This window comes from Heliangelus exortis, chromosome 3 (assembly GCF_036169615.1).
Source record: "Heliangelus exortis chromosome 3, bHelExo1.hap1, whole genome shotgun sequence".
NCBI lineage: Eukaryota > Metazoa > Chordata > Aves > Apodiformes > Trochilidae > Heliangelus > Heliangelus exortis.
Genome location: NC_092424.1, coordinates 112,862,093 through 112,886,235, shown reverse-complemented (window position 1 = coordinate 112,886,235; position 24,143 = coordinate 112,862,093). Strand labels below are relative to the sequence as shown.

The 24,143-nt window shown below is 41.5% G+C and overlaps 1 protein-coding gene across 19 annotated transcripts in view; it reads left to right on the top strand.

The window, feature by feature from the left end:
• The window catches only part of HMBOX1 (homeobox containing 1), a 137,069-nt gene extending 113,207 nt beyond the window's left edge, over positions 1–23,862 (top strand). For 6 of the 19 annotated variants that reach the window (XM_071742230.1, XM_071742231.1, XM_071742222.1 and 3 more), the window contains 4 exons: positions 1,672–1,767; positions 3,377–3,471; positions 3,682–3,813; positions 6,919–23,862. In XM_071742230.1, the coding sequence (XP_071598331.1) occupies positions 1,672–1,767; positions 3,377–3,471; positions 3,682–3,813; positions 6,919–7,056 (461 nt within the window). In that variant the 3' untranslated portion in view covers positions 7,057–23,862. Of the gene's footprint in view, positions 1–1,671; positions 1,768–3,376; positions 3,472–3,681; positions 3,814–4,477; positions 4,559–6,918 lie in introns of all 19 variants that reach the window. The other 13 variants (XM_071742236.1, XM_071742228.1, XM_071742229.1 and 10 more) reach the window with 11 other exon arrangements.
• The last annotated feature ends 281 nt before the right edge of the window (positions 23,863–24,143 follow it).

The following is a 24,143-nucleotide window of genomic DNA, read 5'->3' as shown; positions in this document are numbered from 1 at the left end:
GCTTCTAGACAGGGGTCTTATAGTAGAATTCACATATTAATGGAGGACCATGTATTTGGGTCAAGAAAATGCATTTTCCCTGCTCCTGGAGAAGCCATACTTTGGAGAGCATGAATATTCATTTTGTATTAATGGATGCACCTGCCTTGGCTTAGTTTTGCTAACGAAATATTTACATGGTTTTTGGAACTTGTATTTTAGATATAATTAGAATATTTTTTTTTTTAATAACCAGAATGAAAATGAATGCAAAAGAAAGCTGAGGCATGAATCATAGAGCACAGAATCATAGAGCAATTCAGGCTGGAAATGACCTGGAGTTACCTGGTCAAGCAGCACCAGGGTAGATTTGGTTGCTCAGAGCTTTACCTTGCTAATTTTTTAATATCTCCAAAACTGGAGGTTTTCCCATCCCTGGTCCACAATGTTGAGCACTCTTGTGGCAAAATAATTTTTCCTAATATCTAGTCAAAACATCCCTTGTTGCACCTTCTAGATGTTGCCTTTTCATTGTGTATAAATGATCTAAAGAGAGCACCAGGGGAGTTAGGATTTTATTCCTGGCTTTGCTGCTGCTTGGTTTAGCAGCTTGGAACAGAGTGCTTAAAAACACTGTGTCTCAGGCTTGGTAAAATATTGTGAGCATTAGGAAACAGCATTGATTTTCAAATTTTTTTTATTTATTTTTTTTTTTTTCCACTTGTTTCATCTCTCCTCGCTTATTTAAATTTGCATATTGCTGCAATTACATTAATATTTTGTATTCTGAATAAATAAACTTTGAGAAACAGTCCAAAGCAGAGGAGTCTCATCCCCATGCTGCCTGCAGAGGACTGAGGATGAAGCTACCTGGAATATTTGATACAGGGTCAAGGCCAGCTGAAGAGGTTTCCATGATGTCCTTGCAATGCTGGATCCCTCCAGGCATCCCTCTTTTATGTTGGTGATCAGAAGGGATTTTCTCCTGTAGCTGGCTGGTCCTTGTTGGGGTTTTATTTGGTGGTTTAAGTCTAAAACTCCAGTGATCTGGTTTCCAGCATCTCCCTGCTCCCAAAAGCTGAGTGTCCTCCAATTGGGAGGGGGTGATGTGGGAGCAGGAGAGTGGCTGATGGTGGAGAGGAAGGGAAGGAGATTAAGGGGATGGACACAAAATCTCTTTATTCATTTTGCTGCTGGAGAAAACCTCTTCATGAACTCTGTCCTTGGGGCACAGTGAGACAACCAGCCCAAGGGTGCAGGACTTGTGGCAGGGCTGTGACTCAGGTCTGATGCTTTTGAATCTCAGTTTTGGGCTTGAACTAGAAAAGCAACCTTCTTTTCTCCCAAGGCTCTGGATTTAGTTGACTGAAGCTGCAAAGAAATTCCTTACATTTTGGATTTAAAAAAAAAAAAAGAAAGAAAGAAAAAAAAAAAAAAAAGAAAGAAAAAAAAAAAAAAAAAGAAGAAAGACTACTTTGTCTTTAGAGAGATATTTGGAATTTATTTGGAATTTATTACCATAGCGGCCAGGCCCAGCACTCTGATTCACATGAAATTGTCTTTATTTTCAGTAACTGAACACTTCTCAGTGCTGTCTCAGGGCTTTATCACACAGAGAAGGGTCTTCTGCCAACCTCTAGAACCCAGCAAGTAACAATGTGGTTGTTTTTTTCTTCCCTGCTACTTTAATAGGAAAAAAGTTATCGGATTTGGAGCGAGTTACCTCCCTTAAAGTGTACAACTGGTTTGCCAACAGAAGAAAGGAAATCAAGAGAAGAGCCAATATTGGTAATGTATCAGAGAGCCTGCTTGAAGGTTTAGGACCTACCCTTGCTCAGGAGATAATCCATAAGATTATATTAATGAAAATATTTGAAGTTCTGATATTTGTTTGAGAAAGGTGAAGCCATTTTTAAAATTAGTCTCTTGCCATTCCAGATTTTTTTAAAAATCTAAAATATGGGTAGGAAATAAATCTATGGAATTCCCTCAGTGATGCAGGAAAAACAAAGTTTTACCAGAAGATCAGTTTTGAAAAGCAAAGTGGGAATTTTGTTGGTGGAAGGAGCATTGGGTATCCAAAATAAAATCTAAAATAAAACCTCAAAATATCTGCATTGGAAATAAGGGACATGGGGACAATTCCAAGTTCACAACCTTAGCATGCTGTCTAAATGGAAAGTGACTCCTGTGAAGAGCTTTTATCTGGCTGTAAGTTTCCTTGTGCCTGTTTACCACTGGCCTGTTTACTTGCTTTTTCAGCCAAATCTGGGGCTGACTTTCTTCCTGAGACCCCAGAGGGATCCAGATGAGTTGTTTTACATCTCAGATACAGGCAGGAAGGGTTCTGCAAGCCAGCTTCTCATTCTGGATAAACCTGTGCTCCTTGTTGCTTTCCTTAGAAATGCACAGTGTGGCAAGAGGCTGGAACAAAGCAATAATTTTTCTTGATGATGAGGTTAAAACAAAAGTCACTTCAGAGTGAGCCCTGCAAAGGTTCTTTGTGCCAGTAGCTGATTGTCAGGAAATCAGAAGTGACTCTGAACTTGTAGGAAGGAGACCTTGTAATGTGAATAAACATAAGACATTTGAATGCAAAGAAGCTCAACTATAGTGGCCAGGAATTAGCAAACATCTGCAGTGCATGCAAAATTTTCTGCACTTAGATACTGTGCAGAATTATGTTCACAGAATACAGAGAAACACAGATCTCTACCTGCCTATTACCAGGATTTCTGGAAATATTACACCCCTTTTACTGATTGCTTCTTTTTGCTGTGTTTGTAAATAAGAAAACATTCTTTTTATGGCATTTAATGTGCTACTGAAATTTAACCTAGATTTATTTCTTCTTCAAATTAAACTTACCTGTACCTAAGGGGACCAAAGCAAAGTTAGTTTAAGGTGGGTGGAGCTATAGCTGGATCTGTGCTGTATGGGGAAGAAGGTTGGGAAGAGATGAAAAAAGACCAAAGGCACCTTTAGATGCATGGATCTTTCTGGAAGGTGAAGATTTGTGTGGCTAATTAAATCACTTTAAAAAATGTCCATCTGTTTTCAGACCCTCCCCACACCTCTCAAATCTTGCCCAGCCCAAAGTATTTACGAAGATCTTCAGGGAATGCCTTTGCCACTTCAGTGCTTTAGAAATTAAGCTAATTTTTAATAAGACTGGCTGGAAAACAAGGATTCTTACTCTCACACTATTAGTTGGCAGGGAAGGATTTCAGGCAAACCAGTGCTCCCTTCCCAAGTCTTGGAGAGTGAGGAGGAAGAGGCTAAGAATTCACTCTGTTCTTCCAGTTCTTCTAACTTCTTGGGGGGGGAGGGGGAAGTAGTTATTTTTATTTATTCTACTGCATCAGATAAATTAGGGATCCATTTGCTTTTTTCGAAGAAGCAGCAATCCTGGAGAGCCATGGAATAGATGTACAGAGTCCAGGAGGTCATTCCAACAGTGACGACGTGGATGGCAACGACTACTCCGAGCAGGTAAGCACCAGGACTGAGCTGTGTGTGGCACAAAAAGGGGAGAGTGACACATGGAAGAGGCCTCCTACCTCTGGCAAACCAGGTGTCTCTCTCTTGTTTTCATTCTGCCTTTGTGTAATTGTTATGGGGAAAGTGAAAGAGCACAGCTCCCCTTTTTGAATGTGTTGAGCAAGCAGCATTCACCCACATGGATTTGTTGTCATACAACAGGACACTTGGCAAGTACGCAATGGGGAGGAGGAGGGAAGATGTTCAGAGGGAGGCAGAGAAGCAGAGAAGGTAGAAGAAGACAGGAGGATCTGCTCCAAACAAGCAAGTTACACCATTCATACCACACGCAATGTATGATAAATGTTAGGAGAGTGTTAACTCACCCAGGGCCCCGTGCCTGACTTGTGCTCTCCTTACCTCTGGCACTGCTCTAGTTATTCACCCTCCAGAAAGGATGTCCAGGTCCTTAGTAGTTGCTCCAATATATCAGGCACCCACATGTTTCCCTGCAAAACCAAGCATGTGTGTTCCTCTTGCACCTATTGTTTCTTTCTGCAAGAAGTATTTGTGTTACAGCCTGTGCCACAGCTCCTGGGAGTTGTTTATCTGGTACCCAGAGAAGTACAGCAGGAAGCCCCTGCCCAGGATATTTTATAATCCCTTTTGTCAACCTTGCCCTCCAAGATACCACCTTGCCCACCCTTCTGGAAGGTGCTGAGCTCCCTCTCTTTGCCTGTGGCAGTACCAGGAGTGGTTCAGGAGCTGTCCCTAAGACACTGACAGACAAAGGGTGAAGGGTGGGGGGAAAGGATTTGATTCAAGTTTGACATTTGTTTGGCCCTGTCCCTGTTCCATACTGCTTTGCAACAATGTGCCACTATTTGGATTGTTTACATAATCTCTGTCTCTTTTTTTTTTTTTCTTTTCTTTTTTGCATTTTAACTCTTGCCTCTTCTCTATATTTTTCTTGGTTATTTTTAACCCTTGACAGCAACTTCTTTTTTAAATTCTCTAGCAAAAGAATACCCCTTCCCGCACTCTGAGCCCTCACCTACCCTAAAGTTGGTGACCCTTCCTTCACACACCTTCCTGACAGGTATTGCATCCCCTTCCCAATTTTAATTCAGGTGTCAGTGTTGGCCAAACCCCTCAGGGCTGTGTGAGCTCTTAAAACAATTCACTGACTTGGCTCTGGTTGGGATATGAGCTGTGTTCTGTGCTACACCCAGCAGCTGGGATGGGCAGATCACTGTTATTGGACTCAGTTGGGAGAAGTAGGGAGGTTTCCCATTGGAGAAGATGTTGGTGGAGTTGTAATAGCAACTGAGAGTCCTGGAATGAGTCCCTGGCAGACTTGGCTGTGGCCCAAAACAACAGAAATCTGGCAGAGGCAATCCCAGCCACTCTGCTTCTGATGGGTATTAAGGCCCCTTTTATAGGTCATCACCAGCAGATTTGGTGGAACCAACCTTGGTAGCTCTAAATGATGAGAAGCTGCTCTCCAGCTGATAGAAAATATCTTGAAACTGCTGCCAAGCACAGATAATTCCTTGTCAGTCACTTACAGGACTTGGAATACTGAGACAAAGTGTTATGTAGCTTCCCAAACTATATTTCCTTCTGTGTGTTATCCAGATAAATGAATTGGTTATTAAAATTTAAAGAGCTTTTTTAGAGTCCTTAAAAATCACATTTCTCAGTAATCTAGCTGGGTTCCTCTGAGAAGCCTGATCAGGCATTAGCACTGAAGTGGATTAAATGGCAAGCTCTTCCAGTGACCATTTCACATCCCATAGCTGTTAGAACCATAAATTCTGTTTTCCACAGCCACACTGTACACTTTATAACACAAAGTTCATCCAGATGCTAAACTCCAGAAGCCAGGACTTTACTGAGGAGCCCTTAGACTGTGTGAACGTCACAACATTGGGCTGAAATTTGTTGTAAATCAGTGAATTCCTTTAAATAATTTCAGGATTTCAACAAATCCTGTTTTTTCTGACCCCCCCCCTCTCAGCATTTTCTTTCTGTCATCTTAATTTAAAAATGTGTAGTACACATTTTAAATTTCACAAGTCCAGCACTCAAAGGCTGTTGGAAGGCATGATAAATGTTTAACATTTGCTTTCTTTAAATAATAGTAATAATGAGATAAAAAAGAAGCAAGATCATGGTGTGGTAACTATTAATACCCCATTTTAAAAGGGGAATACATTGTGATTTTGCTAGTTCTTATTATTATTCTTTAAAAAAAGGCCTTCTTTTTAATGTAGACTGAGAAACACACACAACTCACTGTAAAATATATGCTAGAATTGTTGGACTTTTATGTCTGCACCATTATGCACCTGTAGAAGGCAGCTCCCAAAATCATTCCATTGGGTTTTTTTTTAATCACTCTGGGAGCTTCTCAGCATCTTTTTCCCTACAGCTGTGTAGTGTTTTCACAGGATACTGGCTCAGACCAAGGGTTAGCCTAGGTTTGTATCCTGTTTCTGAGTGAGGTCAGTAGTATTATTTAAAGAAAAAGTATTTTTAAAGAATGGGACAATTATAGATTGATTTTATTACAGGAGCTTCCAGCTTTTCAAAGTCAGTAGTTTGGAGAGGCTTCCTGAGCCACTCAGCGTATCCACTTTCATTTTTCATAGTTGCTGCTAGACTCATTTTGCCAGAACTTGGCTAAGCCCCTGCTTTTAAAGCTATTTTTACTTTTGGCTGATCTAAAAATCAGTGAATCCTACAGCTGAACTGTAATAAGTAAAGCAGTGCTTCCCGTTGCTGTTTGGAATATATTTTCTCATTATTCCAGTGAGTGCCCTTGCTTATTAGATCATGAGAAGCCACAAACAAACATTCTCTATTTACTCATTATTTATAATAAGCATTTACTTTATCAACCATCAGCCATTTATTTTCCAAGCTGAAGAACCTGAATATTTGGCCTCTTCTCATCAGGAAGCCACCCCCATGCCTCTCTTCCCCCTCTCTGCCCTTCCCTCTCCCTTTCCTAGTTCTGTCGTGTCCTCTTTAAATGGGATGCTCAGAACTCCATACAGCATTCAAAGTGCAGGGCTAGCATGAATTTCTGCTGTGGGTAGTGATTCCTGTCTTAGTTTGATTTCCTGACACAACTTGTGTATCACTTTTACCTTTCTAATCCAATACTTTCCTCCCAATATTCCCCTCACCCCCTCAAATTTCTCTCTTGAGAATCGGGAGCTCCTCTCCTTGCCCCGCTTACCTTTGTCTGCACAGTGAGGGGCAACAAATCCTAAACCAGTGTCCTAATTCCCTGATTTCCTAGTTCCCTACGTTCCTAAATTCCCTAAGTTCCCTGTAACAAACCCCACAACTCACTGCCCCCCCAGCCCATGACTTTTCCACACTGGTTGGAGCTGGTGTTCTACTTAACGGAGTAACGCTGCTTCTCTCTTCTCCTTCCCGCGGGCACAGGATGACAGCACTAGCCATAGTGACCACCAAGACCCCATCTCACTAGCCGTGGAAATGGCAGCTGTAAACCACACCATCTTGGCATTGGCCAGGCAAGGAGCCAACGAGATCAAGACAGAGGCTCTAGACGACGACTGATACCAGAGGAAGGGGAGGGTCGAAGCGAGACGTAACTTAGTTTTAGACGTAGCACCTTAGCAGACTTTCCTCAGTCCTTAATATGTGTTCTTACAGTATAACTTTGCAGTTTCTTGTACGTCAGTTAGCTGTTAGGGTCTTGTTCTGTGAAGATGGCATGGTGCCCTCAGCCTTTGCATATACTCTCTCAGTATTAATTCCCAATCAATAATCAATCAGCCAACCAACCTCCCTCTCCCAGCCCCAGTGGCTAGAAAAATCTTGCTGCTCTGTCTTAGCATTCGAAGTGCTTCCAGGTATTTTAGACAGCCCTCAATTACAAGTCGTAGGCTACACGTAAAATCTTGGATACCCTTAGAGATTGTGTGAAACAAAACAAAGTAGTCTGTATGCTTTTCCTTCTCTGAGACTGAAAGGATGCAAGCTGAGGTAGTGGCACAGGGTCGATGGACACCAGATCGGGAGTATCAACAGAGAGTAAAAAGAACACTAGAAACCCCACTTCAGCATGGGAATAAATCATTTCCAGCTGCAATAAGCCGTGTGCCTCACTGGTCATACAGTGACTTGATAAATACTTTTGGGTGCTGTGCTGAGAATGTCCATTGGAAACACATTGACACATTTGGGTTGATGTTCACATATTCAACACAGACATCCTCTACTCTCACAAGCTGCGTGGCTTAGTGGATAAGTACTGCCTTCTGCCTCTGGGACCATGATTGAAGCCCAGCCTGGGATCATACAAAAAAATGAGCTGAATGTCTAATGGACAATAGTCCACTTCTCAAAACCACTATTCATTATTTGGCATGGCTGGCAGTGCCTGCTCAGAAGAGGTCTAGACTCTATTGATCTGTCATTAACAATCTCACCTTTTATTCTTCCTCTCGCCTTTTTCTGTCCCTGCCCCACTCACCTCTCCACTTTGCCACTTCCAAAAGCAATGTTTTCCAGGAAGGTATTAAGGTCGTAAAATGGGTGAGTGGATTTTTACACATCTGTGTAACTAATGCCTACGTCCTTACTAGCCTGAAAAGTTATTGGAGAACTTTTGCATCTGACCTTTGCTAGATAACCATAAATGTTCTCCTAAATATGAACTGCTTTTTGTTTGTTTAAAGGCAGGAGGATCTCTTAACTGAGAAATGGGGTGTGAATGTTTTGTGTTCTCTTTACTCTGTCCTTGTTAAGATGTGAGAAAGCTATACTGCTACGAGCAATTTAATTAATGATTGGAAGCCATACTGATAATGGATGTGGTAATATTTGTAAAGCAAACCTACTTTAAGTAGCAGAAACTAATGGAATTGTTTTCCTTGACCATATGTAGCACTTTTGTTACTTTTTTCTTAAAGATATTTATATTTGATAAGTCTTTTTTTTATCATTTGAGAATTCAAAATACCAAACAGCAGACTTGCATTACAGAGTCACCCTGCGATCACCTTGTCATCTAGTATCTAAATGATGAACTGTGTGTGCTTCTAAGAAAATTACATCTGCTGGCATTGTGTGGAAATGATCTCCTGGCATCCTGATAAAATGATATGTTGCTGCTGGTAAGAGGAAACGTTTCAATGGGAACAGCACGGGAAGTGTTAGAGACGGGCAGGACTGCGTCCCATTTAAAATAAAAATTAAAAAAAAAAAAAAAGTAAATTTTTGTAGATCGAGACGCAAAAAAAATTTTTGCATAGCGTTTCCACAACATTCCATTTTTATTCCCCTGCTTTATGGGGGGAATGGTTTAAAAAGGGGAAAACAGCTTAATCTGAAGGATGGGTTTCCCTTCTCTCCCCTCCGCTTCTGAAGGTGGAGGGAACAAAGGGGAGTTCCTGGTTCTGGGCTTGTTCTCCTCCCTTCCTCTCACATAACTATCAGATAATATTGTGGACTCCTCAAGTGTGGCTCCTCAGCAGGTTTTTAGCCAGCCTAAACCCTGTCAAGGCGTAGCCTAACTCCTTGGTAGGTCTGTTAATCTTGTGAAAATTGCTTAGGTAAGTGTGGAGGAGATTTTTGTGCTTTCAGAGGGCACAGAGTTGGCACCTCTTTGTCTCTGGAACTTTGAAGATATATAGGGAGGGCTTGGCCTCACCTTTCATTTATGGATTTCATTGGAAAATTTATGTGCTTTCCTTAGCTAGAGATTGCTGAAGCAGAACGAAGCAGTCTTTTTTCCTGTTTTATTGCATTTCTTGAGTAGGCAAATTCCTAAGTAGCATCAGGGCAGACTCAGGAAAGGGATTGGATCAGTGACCATTGCACCATTGCGTTTTTTTTCTTAACGTGTGGATGAATGTTTTGGTACCAAGGAGTGAAAGGATGGGGAGAGCTTTTATTTCTATTTTTGCACAGTGGAATGATCAAGCAAACTATAGCCTTAGTGGAATTTTACCCACTTATTCATACTTCAGTCACACACCAAGCTGACAAGCAACAGCCACGATTTATAGTAAGGAGATTTTAATAATCGATGGCCTCTTTATGTTGGTATTGCCACCACCATTTGTTCTGGCTGTTTCATTTAAAAAAGGACAGACTCAAACTGTTGGACAGCTGCAATTTTAAAAGAAATATTGCTTACTACACCATCTTTTTTTTTTTTTTTTTTTAAATGTCACCATTTCGAGCATCGCCTTTTTTAAGCAATATGAGAAGAATAAAAGCAGTATTAGAACTTTTACATCCTGATTTTAGGTTCCTCTGATGCAGAATCAAAAGTAGCACCACTAAGACTTTATGTCTGTGCCATCTCATGTAGAATAAGCTGGTCTTAATTGTGGTTGTCTCTGTCAGGGAGCTGCTGCTCTCTTCGTGCAGCAATCTCATATCTGAAGGTTAAACAGTTGAACCCCTTGTACACAACTGGAGATTGGCAGATCCTCCTTGTCTGGAAATACCACCTTACAAGAGGAAATAATAAATGAGTTACCTGGGGAATCAGACACTTTAGTTCCATGGTGTCAGTTTTTGGGTTGTCCCTGTCTGTTTGGCTTTTCTTTCACCATGGAGGTACAAGGGAAGAGTAAGAGTTCAGCTGCTAGCAGGATGCTCTTAGTGGTTCTGTTTCTTTTATTCTGAGAGTTCTGCATTTGGCTAATAACTTTTTGGTTTGACATGGATTAGCTGAAATGGAACAGAGACTGGTGTGATGATACCAAGAGAGGGGCAGGTGATGCAGAGTAAGTGAAAATATTGGTGGAGTGTCCTGGAATTTAGCCTTTGTTGAAGGTTTTTTCCCACAATATGGGAATCATCTTTGCCTTTCCGTTTCTGGATTTTCTTGAAAATTAAGCCTCATGTTTTGTAGCACTGCAATTCAGTTGCAATTTGTTGTAGCCAGACTGGAATAACTGCAATTTGTTCTCCTGTGGGTTCCCTTGAAGTGAATCCAGTGGCAGACTAGATCTACCTTTTTGTTCTGTGAATAGAGAAGAGATTATTTAAGATGCTTTTCTTCTGTGAGGGGCACAGATGGCATTTAACTTTGTGGAGTAAGTTCTGGCTGTTATTTTGTTCCTCAGAAAGTCCTTATACTTGAGTTGTTATCTCTTACAGTCTTCTGAAAACAACAGTTTCTACCTCCACTTCTTTTTTTTTGTTGTTGTTGTTTTGGGGTTTTTTGTTTTGGTGTTTGGTTTGGTTTGGTTTTTTTTTTTTTAATTCCTCTACCTTTTTCCTGAAGTATAAGATCCCAGATATTTACAAAAGCATTATGTTGATAAAAAAAAGTCAACATAGCAATGAGTAGATGTTTTATCTGTTGATTCCCTGGCATTGCAGAGACATCTTCTGAATACTTTATAAACATCTTTATTGTCATCCCAGTACCCACATGTTGGATTTGCACAAGTTGGTTGCCAGGCAGCTCTGCACCCTCACAGCAAGTAAGGAATTTCACCAGGAAGAGCCTTCAGGAGGTCCAGGAAAGCCATAAATCCCCTCTGTTCATCACTTCTTGGGATCACCTCTGGAATTCTGTGTGCAGGATTGGGCAGGGGTGAGTCCATTGCAGGACTGCTGGGATGAGAAGGTTTGGAGCACATGGATGAGAGAGGATGGTTTTACTCTGAGGATGTCCCTTATTTTGGTTTTCAGCTGTCTTAGTGGTTAAGTTTAGAGAAGATAAAGGCTCCACTCAGTGATGCACAGCAAAAATGTGAAGGGCAGTAGCCTCAAGTGGCATTAAAGAGAATTCCAGAGGGTTATAATGAGAAATGTTTTCATTCTCAGAGTGGTAGAACAGTGGCCCAGGAAGGCAGTGGAAACCCCATCCCTGGGGATATTCAGAACTCAACTGGACAGGGCTGGATTAGAGACCTCCAGAGGTTTCTTCTGACCTAAATTATTCTATGATTCTGTGCAAACCTGCTCAGGTTGAGACATTTACTAGTTCTGATCTCTACGTGTTGTCTTGTTTCAAGAAATCCTCTTAATTTATAGTTGGGTTTGTTTTGTTGTTTGTTGGGGTTTTTTTTCCTGTTCTGTTGTTCATAAAAGTTCTCTTTCCTGTTCTACTAACAGGGGAGCTTTATTTGCAGGGCCCAGCTCCAGGCTCCAATCAAGCCATAAGTAATAAATTTCATTAATTATTTGCTCTGTTTACACAGTTCTTCAGGGATATTTGAATTACTCTGTTTGGTTTATTGCCTAACATTGGACTGGTAAGTTTTCCATGTTTTTGTAACAGTCCTGCTGTAGATCAGGTTTTTGCCTTCATTTGTGAGGATTTCTCATTGTTTTGCTGCTGTGAGTGCAGGCAAAAAAAATTCACCTAGCTGAGCATAGTAGTGGAAAAAAATGTAGTTAACTTAAGCCCAGTGGTGACTACTGTGATAAACCAGGAGTTTCTGGTTCAGTAAATCATAAAATTGGTGATTATCAGAAGCTGAAAGGGTGCAAGTGGGAAAGAGTCACATTAGACACTTGGATCCTCCTGTTTTTTCTTTTAGTGTTTGCTGTTCACCACTGCTAGGGAAAAGAATACTCTAGGTCTGATTTGAATGTTATTTTGAAAATAAATTGTAATAGTGTTTGCCAGTATGGACTGGCCTGGGGTCAGGTAAGAGTCTCAAGTGTTGAGCTCTGCCTCGAAGGTGCAGAAGAACCTGGAGATGAGTTCCCCAAGATTTTGAGGTCCCCTGTGTGCTATGAAGTTCTCTTTCACAAGGAGATGCTGCTTGCAAAGAAATAAAATGAAAAGGTTGTGCTGGCCTTTCCTTGGGGAAGTTGAGTCACTGAGACATGTGGTGGTTGTAACAGGGTTTCATAAGGCAGAGGTTTTATTTTTCTTAAGAGATAAAACCAGCAAAATTGGTTTAGGAGTTTGCAGAACTCAGAAATTTGCTGCCTCTGGAGCACTTCATGCAGGATGCTGTTCCCTGGGGTGTGATCAGTCCCAGCTCAAATGCAAAGCTGGATTCACACCTTTCTCTGAGAGTTACTAAGATTCAGTGGGAGATTTTGCCCAAAGTGCTGAGAGCTTTAGATATTTAGGAGGAGAAGATTCCACCCCCCCAGCTCCTTCTTCCCCTGCCTTTTATCCATGGAATTCTTCTCATTTCAGGTAATAATTTCCTTACCAGTAGGTCTGTGATCTTCCACCCCAGCTCCATCATTGGGCAGCCCTCATTCCTCAGCTTCTTTCAAGTTCCTTGGGTAATTACCAGCAAATTGGAGATTTTGGTTGGGTTTTTTTGTCAAAATAAACATTACTTTTATTTCAGACAAGGCTTCCCACCCAAGTAGCTCTTGCACTCTTTGAAGTTATTTAACTTGCTAATATTATTTTAATCAAAGTCTTAAGCGTGTAGGCAATAATCTTGAGTCTGGTGGTGCTTTTATCATTTGGCAGGAGCTTTTCTTAGCAGGACTGGTCTTGAAAACTGTGTTGTATGACAGTGACCTAAGGTGTTCAGTGAACAGCTGAAGATTTTGTGTGTGTCTTAGTAGCAAGTATCCCTCTCTAATTGAAAAGTTTTGTGGGGTCAGGTATTTTCACCCTGATTTCTTGGAAGGGAAGGTTGATGTCCTGGCCAAAAAGTACCTTGCAGTTCCCAAGATGAGTTGCAGAGGCATTTCAAAACAAAACATTCCCCCCTTGGGCTTTTTTTGGTTTGGTTTGTTTTTTGTAGCTGGGATATTTTACTCAGGATATTGAATCAACAGATATTTGGCAAGCTGAAAAGCCCCAAAACCTCCACTTTAGCATCTCTGACTGTCACCTGATTTGTGGGGTTTAAACTTTCCAACTAAAAATGTTGCACATTAATGGAAAAAAAGAGGCTTTCTCCAGATGGCAGCTATAAATCTGAATTTCAATCACACAAGGATTGTTTCTCTCCTTTGTGAGAAATGTGTTGTAAGTAGAGAAGTGGACTTGGCTGTTCTTGAGGACTGTCAGTAAGGTGACAGAGTTTTGATGTTGCTTTTTCTCCAACAAATACAAATGAAATCAAATAATTAAAAGTAATCTCAGTGACACCAGGAACGGGGGGGAGAAAAATTCAAACATCTAAAGAGTTGTTCATCTTGTTCACCTTGGCCTTAGGTGTTATCACTTTAAAATAGCCTGGAATTATTTATTCTTGCCTGTTTTCACACAGGCATCCCTTGATGTAGGTGAGGCTGTAGGGGAGGCAATATTGGCACAGTTCCAGCCATCACTTGCAAACCAGCCTCTTGTTTTTGTTGAGGTTCTTCTGTCACACTCTCTGTATGAAAATCTGTACCAGGCTCCAGCTTGAGCTTGCTGGAAGAAGTAAACAAATACATTTTGCTCTTTCAAGATACTAAGATATGCTCTGTGGTGCTTGCAGACTGCTTATCAGTGCAGTACCCAGGTAAGAATATTGACAGCTTATGTCATGGAGCTAGGAGAGGATTTTGGGTGCAGGGGATGGGGGGAGGGGTTGGGAAATAAATCAGAAAACTTATTTTAAATGCCCTTTTTAATCAGGCTGCAGAAAACTAACTAATGGATTCAATTGCTGCAGTGTTGTGCTCTTCCCCATTCTTTCCAGCAAGCTTTGGAGTGCTCTGGCCAACAGCTCAAGCAGGAGTGAACTGAAAAACCATTGAAACCATTGAACTGGAGTGAACTGTGTAATGGGGCTTTGATGTTTCTGTATGTACAGTGCATCTCTTGCTCAGCTGCCTTGGCAGGAGGCTCTCTCTGCCATTTATTCCCTCTCTTCCCCACTCTCTTAAATGGAAATGGGTGTCTTCTGCTGATCAAAACAGCCAGCACACTTCTGCTAAATCCTTTCAAACTGCAGCCAGGGTAATTGGGATGGGTAGGATAAATGCAGGAGAGTGTGGCAGTAAAAGTGATGGCAGCTCTTTTGAACGACTGGGTGTCCTCCTGACATGTAATTAGCTGCTTTAGAAAGATGGGGATTGGCATGGTCATAATTAAGAGGATTTCTGTCTTTTCTGTGATTGAAAACAGGAGATCTTTCCACCCCCTAATTCTCTTTAATACCAGTGTTATTAGTGACACTTGGAACACAGCTACTCCCTAAACTTAAATAATGACCTGTTCCTGATGGTAACTTAGAACAGCAGGGACTGAAACTGAGTTTGGGTTTCTATGCAAAGCTGCTTCTCCTCCTTTTATGGTTTTTCTCTCTCCCTTGCTCATGTATAAATTGCTTCTCAGTCTGCTTTAGAAACAAACCAGACATTTGCTTGTGTGTGACAGCCTGATTGCAGATTGCCCAGGGCTCTGGTTTAGCTCTTCTCTGTTTGTTTTCAAGTTGTAGCACTGAGGAAGATGAGAAGCCAAGCTCCAGGACTCCACTGAATGCTCATCCCAGCTTTTCACCCTGCCCACAGATTTAAGGGACCAATTGCACTGGTGTCCTCTGGTTCCTGAGGCAGGGGATGAATCTGCTCTTCTCTGCTGCTCCCAGCTCTTCAGTGTCTTGGTTTGGAAGCCTTATCAGGAGTTGTTACCAAGGAAATCACCATCTTGTCCTCAAGCTGTCTGCTGTCTCTTTAGTGATAGGACCTCACTCACCTTTTTCTGAAGGAATCTCAGAATAGTCTGAATGGCATCCCAGCCATCCACAACAGGAGAGGATGTATGGTGGTGAACTAAAATAACATTGTAATCTGTCTCTTATCTTGCTGGAGTCTCAAAAAGCATCACTCATAGGGGGTTATGTGCCTTTTTATTCTGTATTTGCATGAGAAACCTGATCTGTTGGCCAGTCTTGAGCACTGCAGAGCCTGTGCTTCATTTTTACCCTGAAATTTCTTGACAATATTTTTCCCTAGGGCTCTTTTCCTGCTGTGGTTATTTATCAGAGAGGTTTCTGGAGTTTTTTTGTACTTAGATACACCCATAGAGACTCAGTCACATTAGGAAAATTCAGCAGATTCCTGACTCCAACAGATGGGCAAAGAAAGTTAAGAACTTCACTACTCCAGGCTCTTATTTAAATCCACCAGTGACTTTTCAGCTTCTTTGTACTGAAATCTCATCCCATGTTGCTGTGGGTCATGGGTACTTCAGTTCTTCCAGCACAGTTACCACTGGTGGTACTTGCAATGGTAGCAACTTCTTTTTTAGGACATAGCTTTAGACATTAACTTGCTGCTGTCTCTGGCCTCAATTCACCTTCCCCTCCTCACCCCTTCTCCTTAACTAATTAAAGTCTTCCATGTTATGGCAAGAAGGCACATGTAGCTTAAATAACCCACCTCTGTAATTAAGAGGTTGACTTTAGCCTTCTGAGATCTATTTTACATCATTTGAGATTTAAAAATACATTTTACTTACAAAGTTTGTCTGTCAGATCGCTCAAGGAGGGCAAAGAGATAATGAAAGTAAATTATTAATTAATATTTCTCACCTACTAGATTCTATTAAGAATGTTAAGCCTATATTCCATTCCTCAAAGCACGTTTGACTTTAGATTTTTTTAATTATTTTTTTTTTTAAAGTCTGCCTGCTGATAAAGTTGCTGCTATCTCTCTTTGGCAGGACTATAGAGACAGTACTGAAAATACCCTTCAGGAACTGACCAGAGCCAGGAACTCAGAATATCAGCTCACTGACCAGTTTTTCCTAGCCCAGAGTGCCCACCATCTCATTTATGCACTATGACAAGTAAGCAGATCTTTACAAGACCAAAGTAGATTCTCCCTTGCTACATTCAAACTGTTCTTCTGTTCACAAAGTTTGCTGTAATTTTGGAGTGGAAAAATAGCAGCAGGAGCATCTCAGCTTTCTGCATCCTGGATTGAGGGATCTGAGTTCAGGTGGAGCTACCCTGGGGTCAAAATGGCAGACAAGAAATTCAGCCTCTTGCTGGGAAAGACCAAGTGTACTGCACAAAACTTGGAACTGGTGCTTGAGGAGTGCAAACATCTCTGGTGCTTTCTTGATGAAGGAATTTCTGACAAGCTCTGAAATCTCCAGTGTACATTGCTTTGGGCCAGTGTGTCTTCACAGCACACCCTGTAGCATTATTAGGTTTGGTTAGGAGTTGTTGCTAGAGTTTGAGATGTGCTTTTTGTTCTCTTTGCTGCAGAGGTTGCTTTAACTAAACATTTAGATCTTGGCCCACAGCTGCTTACTGGCCAAGAACAGTTTAAATCTGCAACTCTTCCTTCCTTCAGAGCTCCTTAAGTCATGGTCCTCTTTCTCCAGGTGCTTGGAGGAAAGAAATCCTGTTGAGATGACTTGTGCAGAACTGTAAGAGGTAACATCAGCTGAGAACCTGCCATGAGATTTCAACAGTACTCAGTTATTCACAGAACAGCTCTGAAGTTGCATTGCCAGTAATTCAGTTCAGGGAAGTAGGCTTGAAAATTGGGGCAACAAATTAGGAGTTAAGAGTCAATGAAGTATCCATGGATATTGAGAAGATATTTGTAAATGTGTTTGTTGGGTGCAAAGTGCTCCACTGCACATTTATAAATCTATTGGCTACAAGTGATAAGATTTGTAAAGAGCTCTGTGGTAAAGGCAGACACTTTCAGTTAGGGGATTTTTTTGTTTTTATTTTTTGCATTTGGAAGGGCAGGGTGGTTCATTCATCATGTTGGATGAAGTAGGAAGGATTAGGGAGTTTGCATCAGGAATTTGGTGGGTGTTTAATATTCAAGGTCTCCATGTAGGTGACAGACTGGTCCCTTCTGGCCTTAACTGTAAAACTGTGATTCCAAAGAGGTAAGACTTGTCTTTTCCAGTTATAACCTGTTTGTAGCATTTAATAATTCAGAAGAGATTTGAGTACCAGAGAGGTTCTCTGCAGTAAGAACTTCTTTTAAAAGTCTGACTTCCCATCAGAGAACATTTTGTGCCTTATGTCTCTCAACCACATGAAGTTCCAGTTATGAGTGATAAATATCTTCCTACAACTTGTACTTCTGTCAAAATGGGAACCAAACAAATGTACTGTTGATAACCAGGGGTGTCTCTTTGCTGCTGTTATTACTCTGGTTTGCTCCAGTATTTTCCAGGTTCAGTCTGTTTATTCTGCTGTCCCCAGGATGGTTATTTCATACCAGTTAAAGTAGCTCTGGAAGTTCAACTGTTCTTCTTGCTTCTGATTCAAAAATAAAAAATGGAAAGCAACCAATAACCAGAAGCCCAGGTCAGTCTGAATTTCTAAGCCTAAATTCTTTGTTCCTGTTCATAACATGAGACATTTGGTTGTTGAGGGTACCTTGTAGTGTTTTCCAACCTAAGAACATTCAACATGAAAAACCATTCCACATGGAAGGAAAAAATGGATCATTCCTGACCGTTTCCTCTTGCTGCAGTGCCTCAAGCAACTGTTTGGGTTTGGTTTTTTTTTTTTAACAAATACTTTAATCGATTGCCAGAGTGCTTCAAAAAATCTCACAGCCACCAGAAGTCTTCTTTGCTAACCTGAAAACTCTTCTCTGAAGAGTCTGTGTTTCCTTGAAGGAATTCCAGATCTGAGTTACACCTCCTCCACCTGCTCTGAGCCATTCCCTTTCCTCTGAAGTTGGTTATCATTGGTACTGAATTTGTCACACCTTATTTCCCAAAACTTTGTTCTTCTCCTAGAGGTAATTTTTTTTTAATCTTTCATCCAAGCTGCTTGACAGCCTGCTAATTCTATTTTACCTTGGCTTACTGGTGGTTTACTGAGATTAAAGTGCTCTGACCCAAACCTGTTGTTCTGTGGGTCTCTAAATATGGGATATTTGTTATTTCCAGGCTAAAAAAAAGCAGTCCAGTGTAGTACTGAAGCTTAGATTTGGTTCAGTCTTATGAAATATTCCAGATTTTCTGCTAGCTGAAAGATCTCCTGTTTTTCAGGCCTGGTTAGTCAGGAACTCTCCTTCTGACCCTCATTTCAGTTTTGATGCTTAGATTATGGTGTTGGTCAAAGGTTGGACTGGATGATCTTGGAGGTCTCTTCCAACCTAAACATTCTGTGATTCTGTGATTAGCAAATCAAAATCAGGGAAACAGTAACTTGGAAGTATAATCTTTTTTTTAATAATTATTATTATTAATACTTGGACTGTCTTTTTATTAGGAAGAGTGGTACTGGGCTGTGCACTTCTGCAGATACTCAGCCATCTTCTTTGCAAAAATACCACAGATATGGCAGCACTTCTGAACAGAGTAATTGGAAGTTTCTTGCACACAACTACAGTGCTCAGGTTTCTCTCTCTTTTGTTGGGTTCTTTGTGGTGGTTGCTTGCTGCCTCTCCCACTCATTAGGACTCACTTGTTGCTCTCTGAGCCCTTTTTCTCCTTTCACACTGATTTTTAGCATTTTCATTCTGTTCTTCTCTGCTTTTCTTCTGCTTCTCCTTCTCTTTTTTTCCTGTACAGGCACTTTATTGTCTACACAAATTCAAGCAGCATATTTATAGACATTTTAAAATTATTTTAATGCTAATTTAGGCCAAGTCAAGAGACATTCACCTTTCCTTTTGACTGTTAGATGGGGTCCTGTCAATTGCTTACTTGAAGTCCAGATATATATTGTCCACAGTGCAGTATAAATGTGAAAAAAATTGTCTACTCTTACCATTTTAAGAAAAAACATCTCAGAAATTCACTCAATTTGCAGCAAGTTTTCTTTACTTGCAACCTCCCTTGTGAAATAAGATAGTTCCAAGGTGCTGGACCATGGTTCACAGAGAGAGGACAAGGCAGTGGGGTTTTTTTTTTTTTTGGTTTTTTTTTCATTCATTTTATTTTGTCTTGCTTGCACTTAGTGCTGGAAGCTGCTTTATTTGGGCAGTTGTTGATCTTGGTCAGTGTGCTGTTGTCTGTGGTTTTAGGGTGAGGGTTTGGGACAGGGTGTGTGGATTCTGCAACTCTTTGCTGTCTTCTTTACTGGTTCCTTCATTCACCCAGGGTTTGGGGTCACTTTTGTGCAGCCAGTGTAGCTTTTTGTTAGGATTTTAATGGTTGGAGAAACTTGAAACTACTTTTCCATGAAAAATCACAACAGAAGCAGAGTTTGGGTTTGGAGCTTCCCACCACTCAGTGTTACCCACTGAATTTTCTCCTCTTCTTTTGGCTTTGCTGCAGATTTTGATGTCATCTTGAGAGCTCCTGTGCTGAGCTCAAGCCTGTGACTTGTTTCTAGTTGCTCTGAGCTCAGAGCCCTGTTGGTTCTCTCTCAAGGGACAGATTTTCTGTTTCATCCCCTGTTGCAATACAAACACAAAAGCAAAAACCTTTCTGCCTTGCTCTTGGCTCTGCCCGTAGCATCCCTGACATCCTGCTGGGTACCCTCCAACCCCTGCTGCCAGGGTTGTTCTCCAGGGTTCCAGGCAGAACCTTGCACACCAGTTAGTGCAAACACGTCGTGCCCTGCTACTGGTTTAAACTGGGAGAGCCCCACATCTCCTCAAGGAGGCAGATGTCAGGTCTGAGATGAGAAAAGGATCTGGTGGTGCCACGGAAGCACCATCGGGCAGGCTCGTACCTTAAAGATAATACAGGAATCACAAATTTAAATTAGATTTTAGTTGAATAGGAGTTCTATCAAAGGGTGACAAATAAAAGTCAGTTGTGTCCATGGGGAGCACTATTTTCTTGACAAATTGCCTTGGCTGTCTCCCTCTTGGTCTTTATGATCTTCCCAAGGCTGACGAAAGCCTGGGGAGTGTGAAATATGTGCAGTACTTTTTAAATTTTTTTTTCTCTTGTTTTTTTTTTTTTTTTTTTTTTTTTACTTAGTGTCAATTTAAAAAGTGCCTAAGTGAGTAACAGGACTCCAGAGTGAGCTGGAGGAATAGGATTTAGACCTCATTTCCCTTTAAAGAAAAGAGCCCTCCCTGCAGTCCATCCACACATCCAGTTCCAGGTGTGTGGTGGGAGTCTGGAGCCCCACAGAATCCATCTGGAAATAAATCTTGGCTCCCTCCTCATGCCACCCCCCCTTGCTTTTCAGTCTTCTTTTTTTTTTGGGGGGGGGGGGGATCTTATAAATAAATCTCATTCCTCTGCCAGACCTTTAGCAATCTCCAATTTGGGGTGGATGTTGAAGAGGGGGAGAGGCTTGAACAGGATTCAGTAGGAAACTGCCTCTTGGATTGCAGGTCCAAGCAGCTCTGTGCATTAAACACACCTGGAAAACCCCACATCTGAGGTTCTGGGTGGCAAAACTGATAAATGTATTTGAATCACCCCTTTTTGGAATCACAGAGGCAGTTTCTTCCTGTCTTCTTCATTTTTTTCTGGTAGCACCTGCTAAACATTTTGTCAGAATAATTGTAACTATTGGCTGGTGGTTATAATTTTGTGAACATACAGGAGAATTTTAGGTGGGTTAAACAAAAAAAAAAAAAAAATTAAAAAATAGATGTCAGTGCTAATTTAAAGAATTGCAGTAAGGGATAGTAAAAGGCATAACAGAACACTATTAAGATGTATTAGTACCAGTTAAGGATTCAGAAAATGAAAGCAATCCATATGTAGATGTTTTATTTTTCACTGGGAACAAAATGTTGTTTTCACTCTTGACAACTTCGTAACGAATGAGTTGGGAAAGCTTGGAAATGACTGTTGGCAAGGAAAGCTGTAAGGACATCTCTCTTGCAGAGAACAGAAAATCAGCTTGTAGGATGTTGATGGGTGTTGATATAAGCAATGATCAAATGAGAATCTGTTGCTGGGGTACTAATGAAAATAAAGTAGTTGTGGAGCCTCTAATACCCACAGCTCATTCAGAGCTGTGCCACCACCCTGCTCTAGAGATGCCTTTTTTTTTTTAACACTGATTTTTTGTTGGTTTTTGTTTGGGGTTGGTTTTTTTTTCCCTAAACCAAGTGATTGTCAGTAGCAGTGGTTGTAATTGGAAAAAAAAAATGATTAATGTAGTGGGAAGTCTTGCAAACCTAGAAGTGAAACGACAGCGGAACGGTATCAGAGACACAAAGAAAAGAAAAGAAAAAAAAAAAAAAAAAAAAGCAGCAAAACCCACAGACAAGGGTGTGGGTGTCCCCAAGACAGGTGGGGGAGTCTTCTTCTTCTTCATTTTAAAATTTTGTGTGTCTGAGTTTTGTCCCACTGTCACCTGGGCTCGGGGCAGCGGGTTTGGGATCCACCTCGTATCCCCGGGAAGGGCAAGCGAGCGTGGTTGGGATGGAAGCACCAGGTGTGTTGGGTGGCTGGCAGTCACCTCTGGTCTCTCCATGTGTCTCCCAAACCCATCAGCAACCCAAGGTGAGCCGTGTCCCACCTCTTCTGGTCACCACCAGGCTCTTAGGTGTCTCTGCATTCCTCTGTCAGCATCTTCCACCCGCGTGTTCCTTTCTCCCGCCGAGCACGGGACCTGTGTCTCATCTGCTGTAGGTGTTCTGCCTACCTCAAGAGGTAAACTTGGTATCCTGGAGTTGTATGTTCATGGTCTGTTCTTTTTCTACATGAGCACACACACACACACACACACACACACACACACACACACACACACACTGGAATGTATATTCTCCTCCCCTCCCACCACCCCCGAATAACCTCTTGACCTGATCCTTGCTGTAGCCACCACCAACTCCTCTTGCAAAATTGGATGCTGCTTTAAATGTGAAAACAAATGTTCAAGAAGCTATAAAACCTGAATGAAAGCTAAAGCTGAATTTATAAAGCCTTGTTGCATATGAGCCAAAAGTGCAAAAAGCTCTATATAATGAACTAACCTGCCACTCATATAAATATAAATATATATAAATATATTAAAATCAGACTGTTCTACAAAATTGTGTATTTGTATTTTTGTGTACGTACAATTTTCTGCTAAGCAGAAGGAGGATGTAGTATAGGATGATGTGAGAAGAGATTTTGTTTAATCATATTTCTTTGTCACTTATTTTTGTTAACATCCAGATGCCTGTCTTTGTCTTATGTGTATGACACTGTTCAAAAGGTGCAGTATCTCTCTCCCACCCTCAAAAACTTGGGGAATGCTCCACATCAAACCTCACAAAATCTACCCAGGTCCTGATCTTGACCAGGGCTCTGCTCTTTCAGCTTAAGGATGAAATATTTCACTTATTTAACAGGTGCATTGTGTTGTTACTCCTGGTAGTAACTTCAGATACTCATAGGCAGGTCGATCGCTCTTGGCACACGTGTTCTGCATCATCTACAGTCTTGGAGCAGCTTTGCTACTGGTCCTCAGCTTGAAAATAAGAAAGAAATAGGGTCAGTTGGGAGGATTGAGAGGTCCTTGGGGCAGGACAGTGCTTATGGGAAGAAAGGAGGAGGAAGGAAGGAGCAGGGTGGCACGGGGTGAATCTCAGGTAATCCCAGCATGGAGGAAGGTGCTGCGGGGAGCTCAGGTTCCCCCCCACAGCTGCCTGCAGGTGCCAGAGGGTGGTTTTTTGCTTTCAGGAAGGCAAGTTGGTGAGGGAAGAAGTTCTGACTGTCCCTGTGCCACTTCAGACACCTCCTTCCATCCCTGGTAGGGCTCTCACCTCACCTTGGGTGCTTGGTGACCCTTGGGTCCATCGCCCCGGGAAGAGTCCTGGCAACTCCTTGGCCAAGGGCCATCTTCTCCTTGCTTGATGCCCTTGCAATAAAGATACTGATTTTTTAAGAAGAATGTTCTAAAATCATCCCCAAATCACCACGTTTACCTGCAAGATGGGTCCATTCCATCATTTGTTGCAAGGAGAGAAGTTAAAGAGTTTTTCTCCCTTTGGTGCACTTGGGAGTTGCTCCTTACCCATCATGGAGTGGAGAACTCTCCAGGGAAAAAGGTTTTTGAAGGAGAACTAGATAAAACAGGATGTAGAGGAACAAAATAACAAGGTTTTGGGCACAAGGTGGTGGGTGTTCCTCTTCCAGTTCCATCCCAGAGGAATGTTCTGCCTTCCCAGCTCCAAACTGCAGGTGAGAGCTCCTCTAATCTGTCCCCTCTCCCTGGGGTGGCAGGGACTGGGAGAGGCTGGAGTCCCCACCTCCTCCCTTCTGTCCTGGCCTCTCTTTTGATTTCTTTTTCATTTCTAACGTTGTTTGAACTGAATTTTGGCCCAGGGAGAGGGATACTGCATCTTTCCATGTAGGGCTCATATTTATAACAATGTGTAATGACTGTAGCAAAAGTCCTTGTTTCTGTATGTGAATGGACAGAGAAACAAGTGCTCTATTGTATTGATTAAAATAGTTAAAATGAGTCCTGTATCATTGTATCTCCTATTCTGGATTAGTGCCTTTTGGACAGTAGACTGTTCTGTAATTAAAATGTAGTATAACTGCTTTTTTGTACAGTTTTGTTTTAATAAAAGTTTTTTTTAATTTGTGTTTATTTTAGTATTGTACCTATTAGAAAATAAAAATGTATAACTCGACCAATGCTGCATTTCTCCTCTAGTTCTTTTTTGAGCAAAGCTGCCTGGGTACAGAAGCCTGGGAGAGTCCTTGGATGAGAGTGAATCCTAAAATGTGTCTTGAGAACCTGGTAAATGTAGAAAATAGGAACTTTTGGTTAAGTTTTCATGCCTTCCCTGTCTTCTAAGGACTGTCTGTGAGAGGGATGAGGGGGTGCAAGGTAAGAAAAGTTCCTTCTCTTTGCAAACCTCCCCCCCCAGGCTTTTTGGGATTTGAAAGGGCCATCAAATCCCATTTTAAT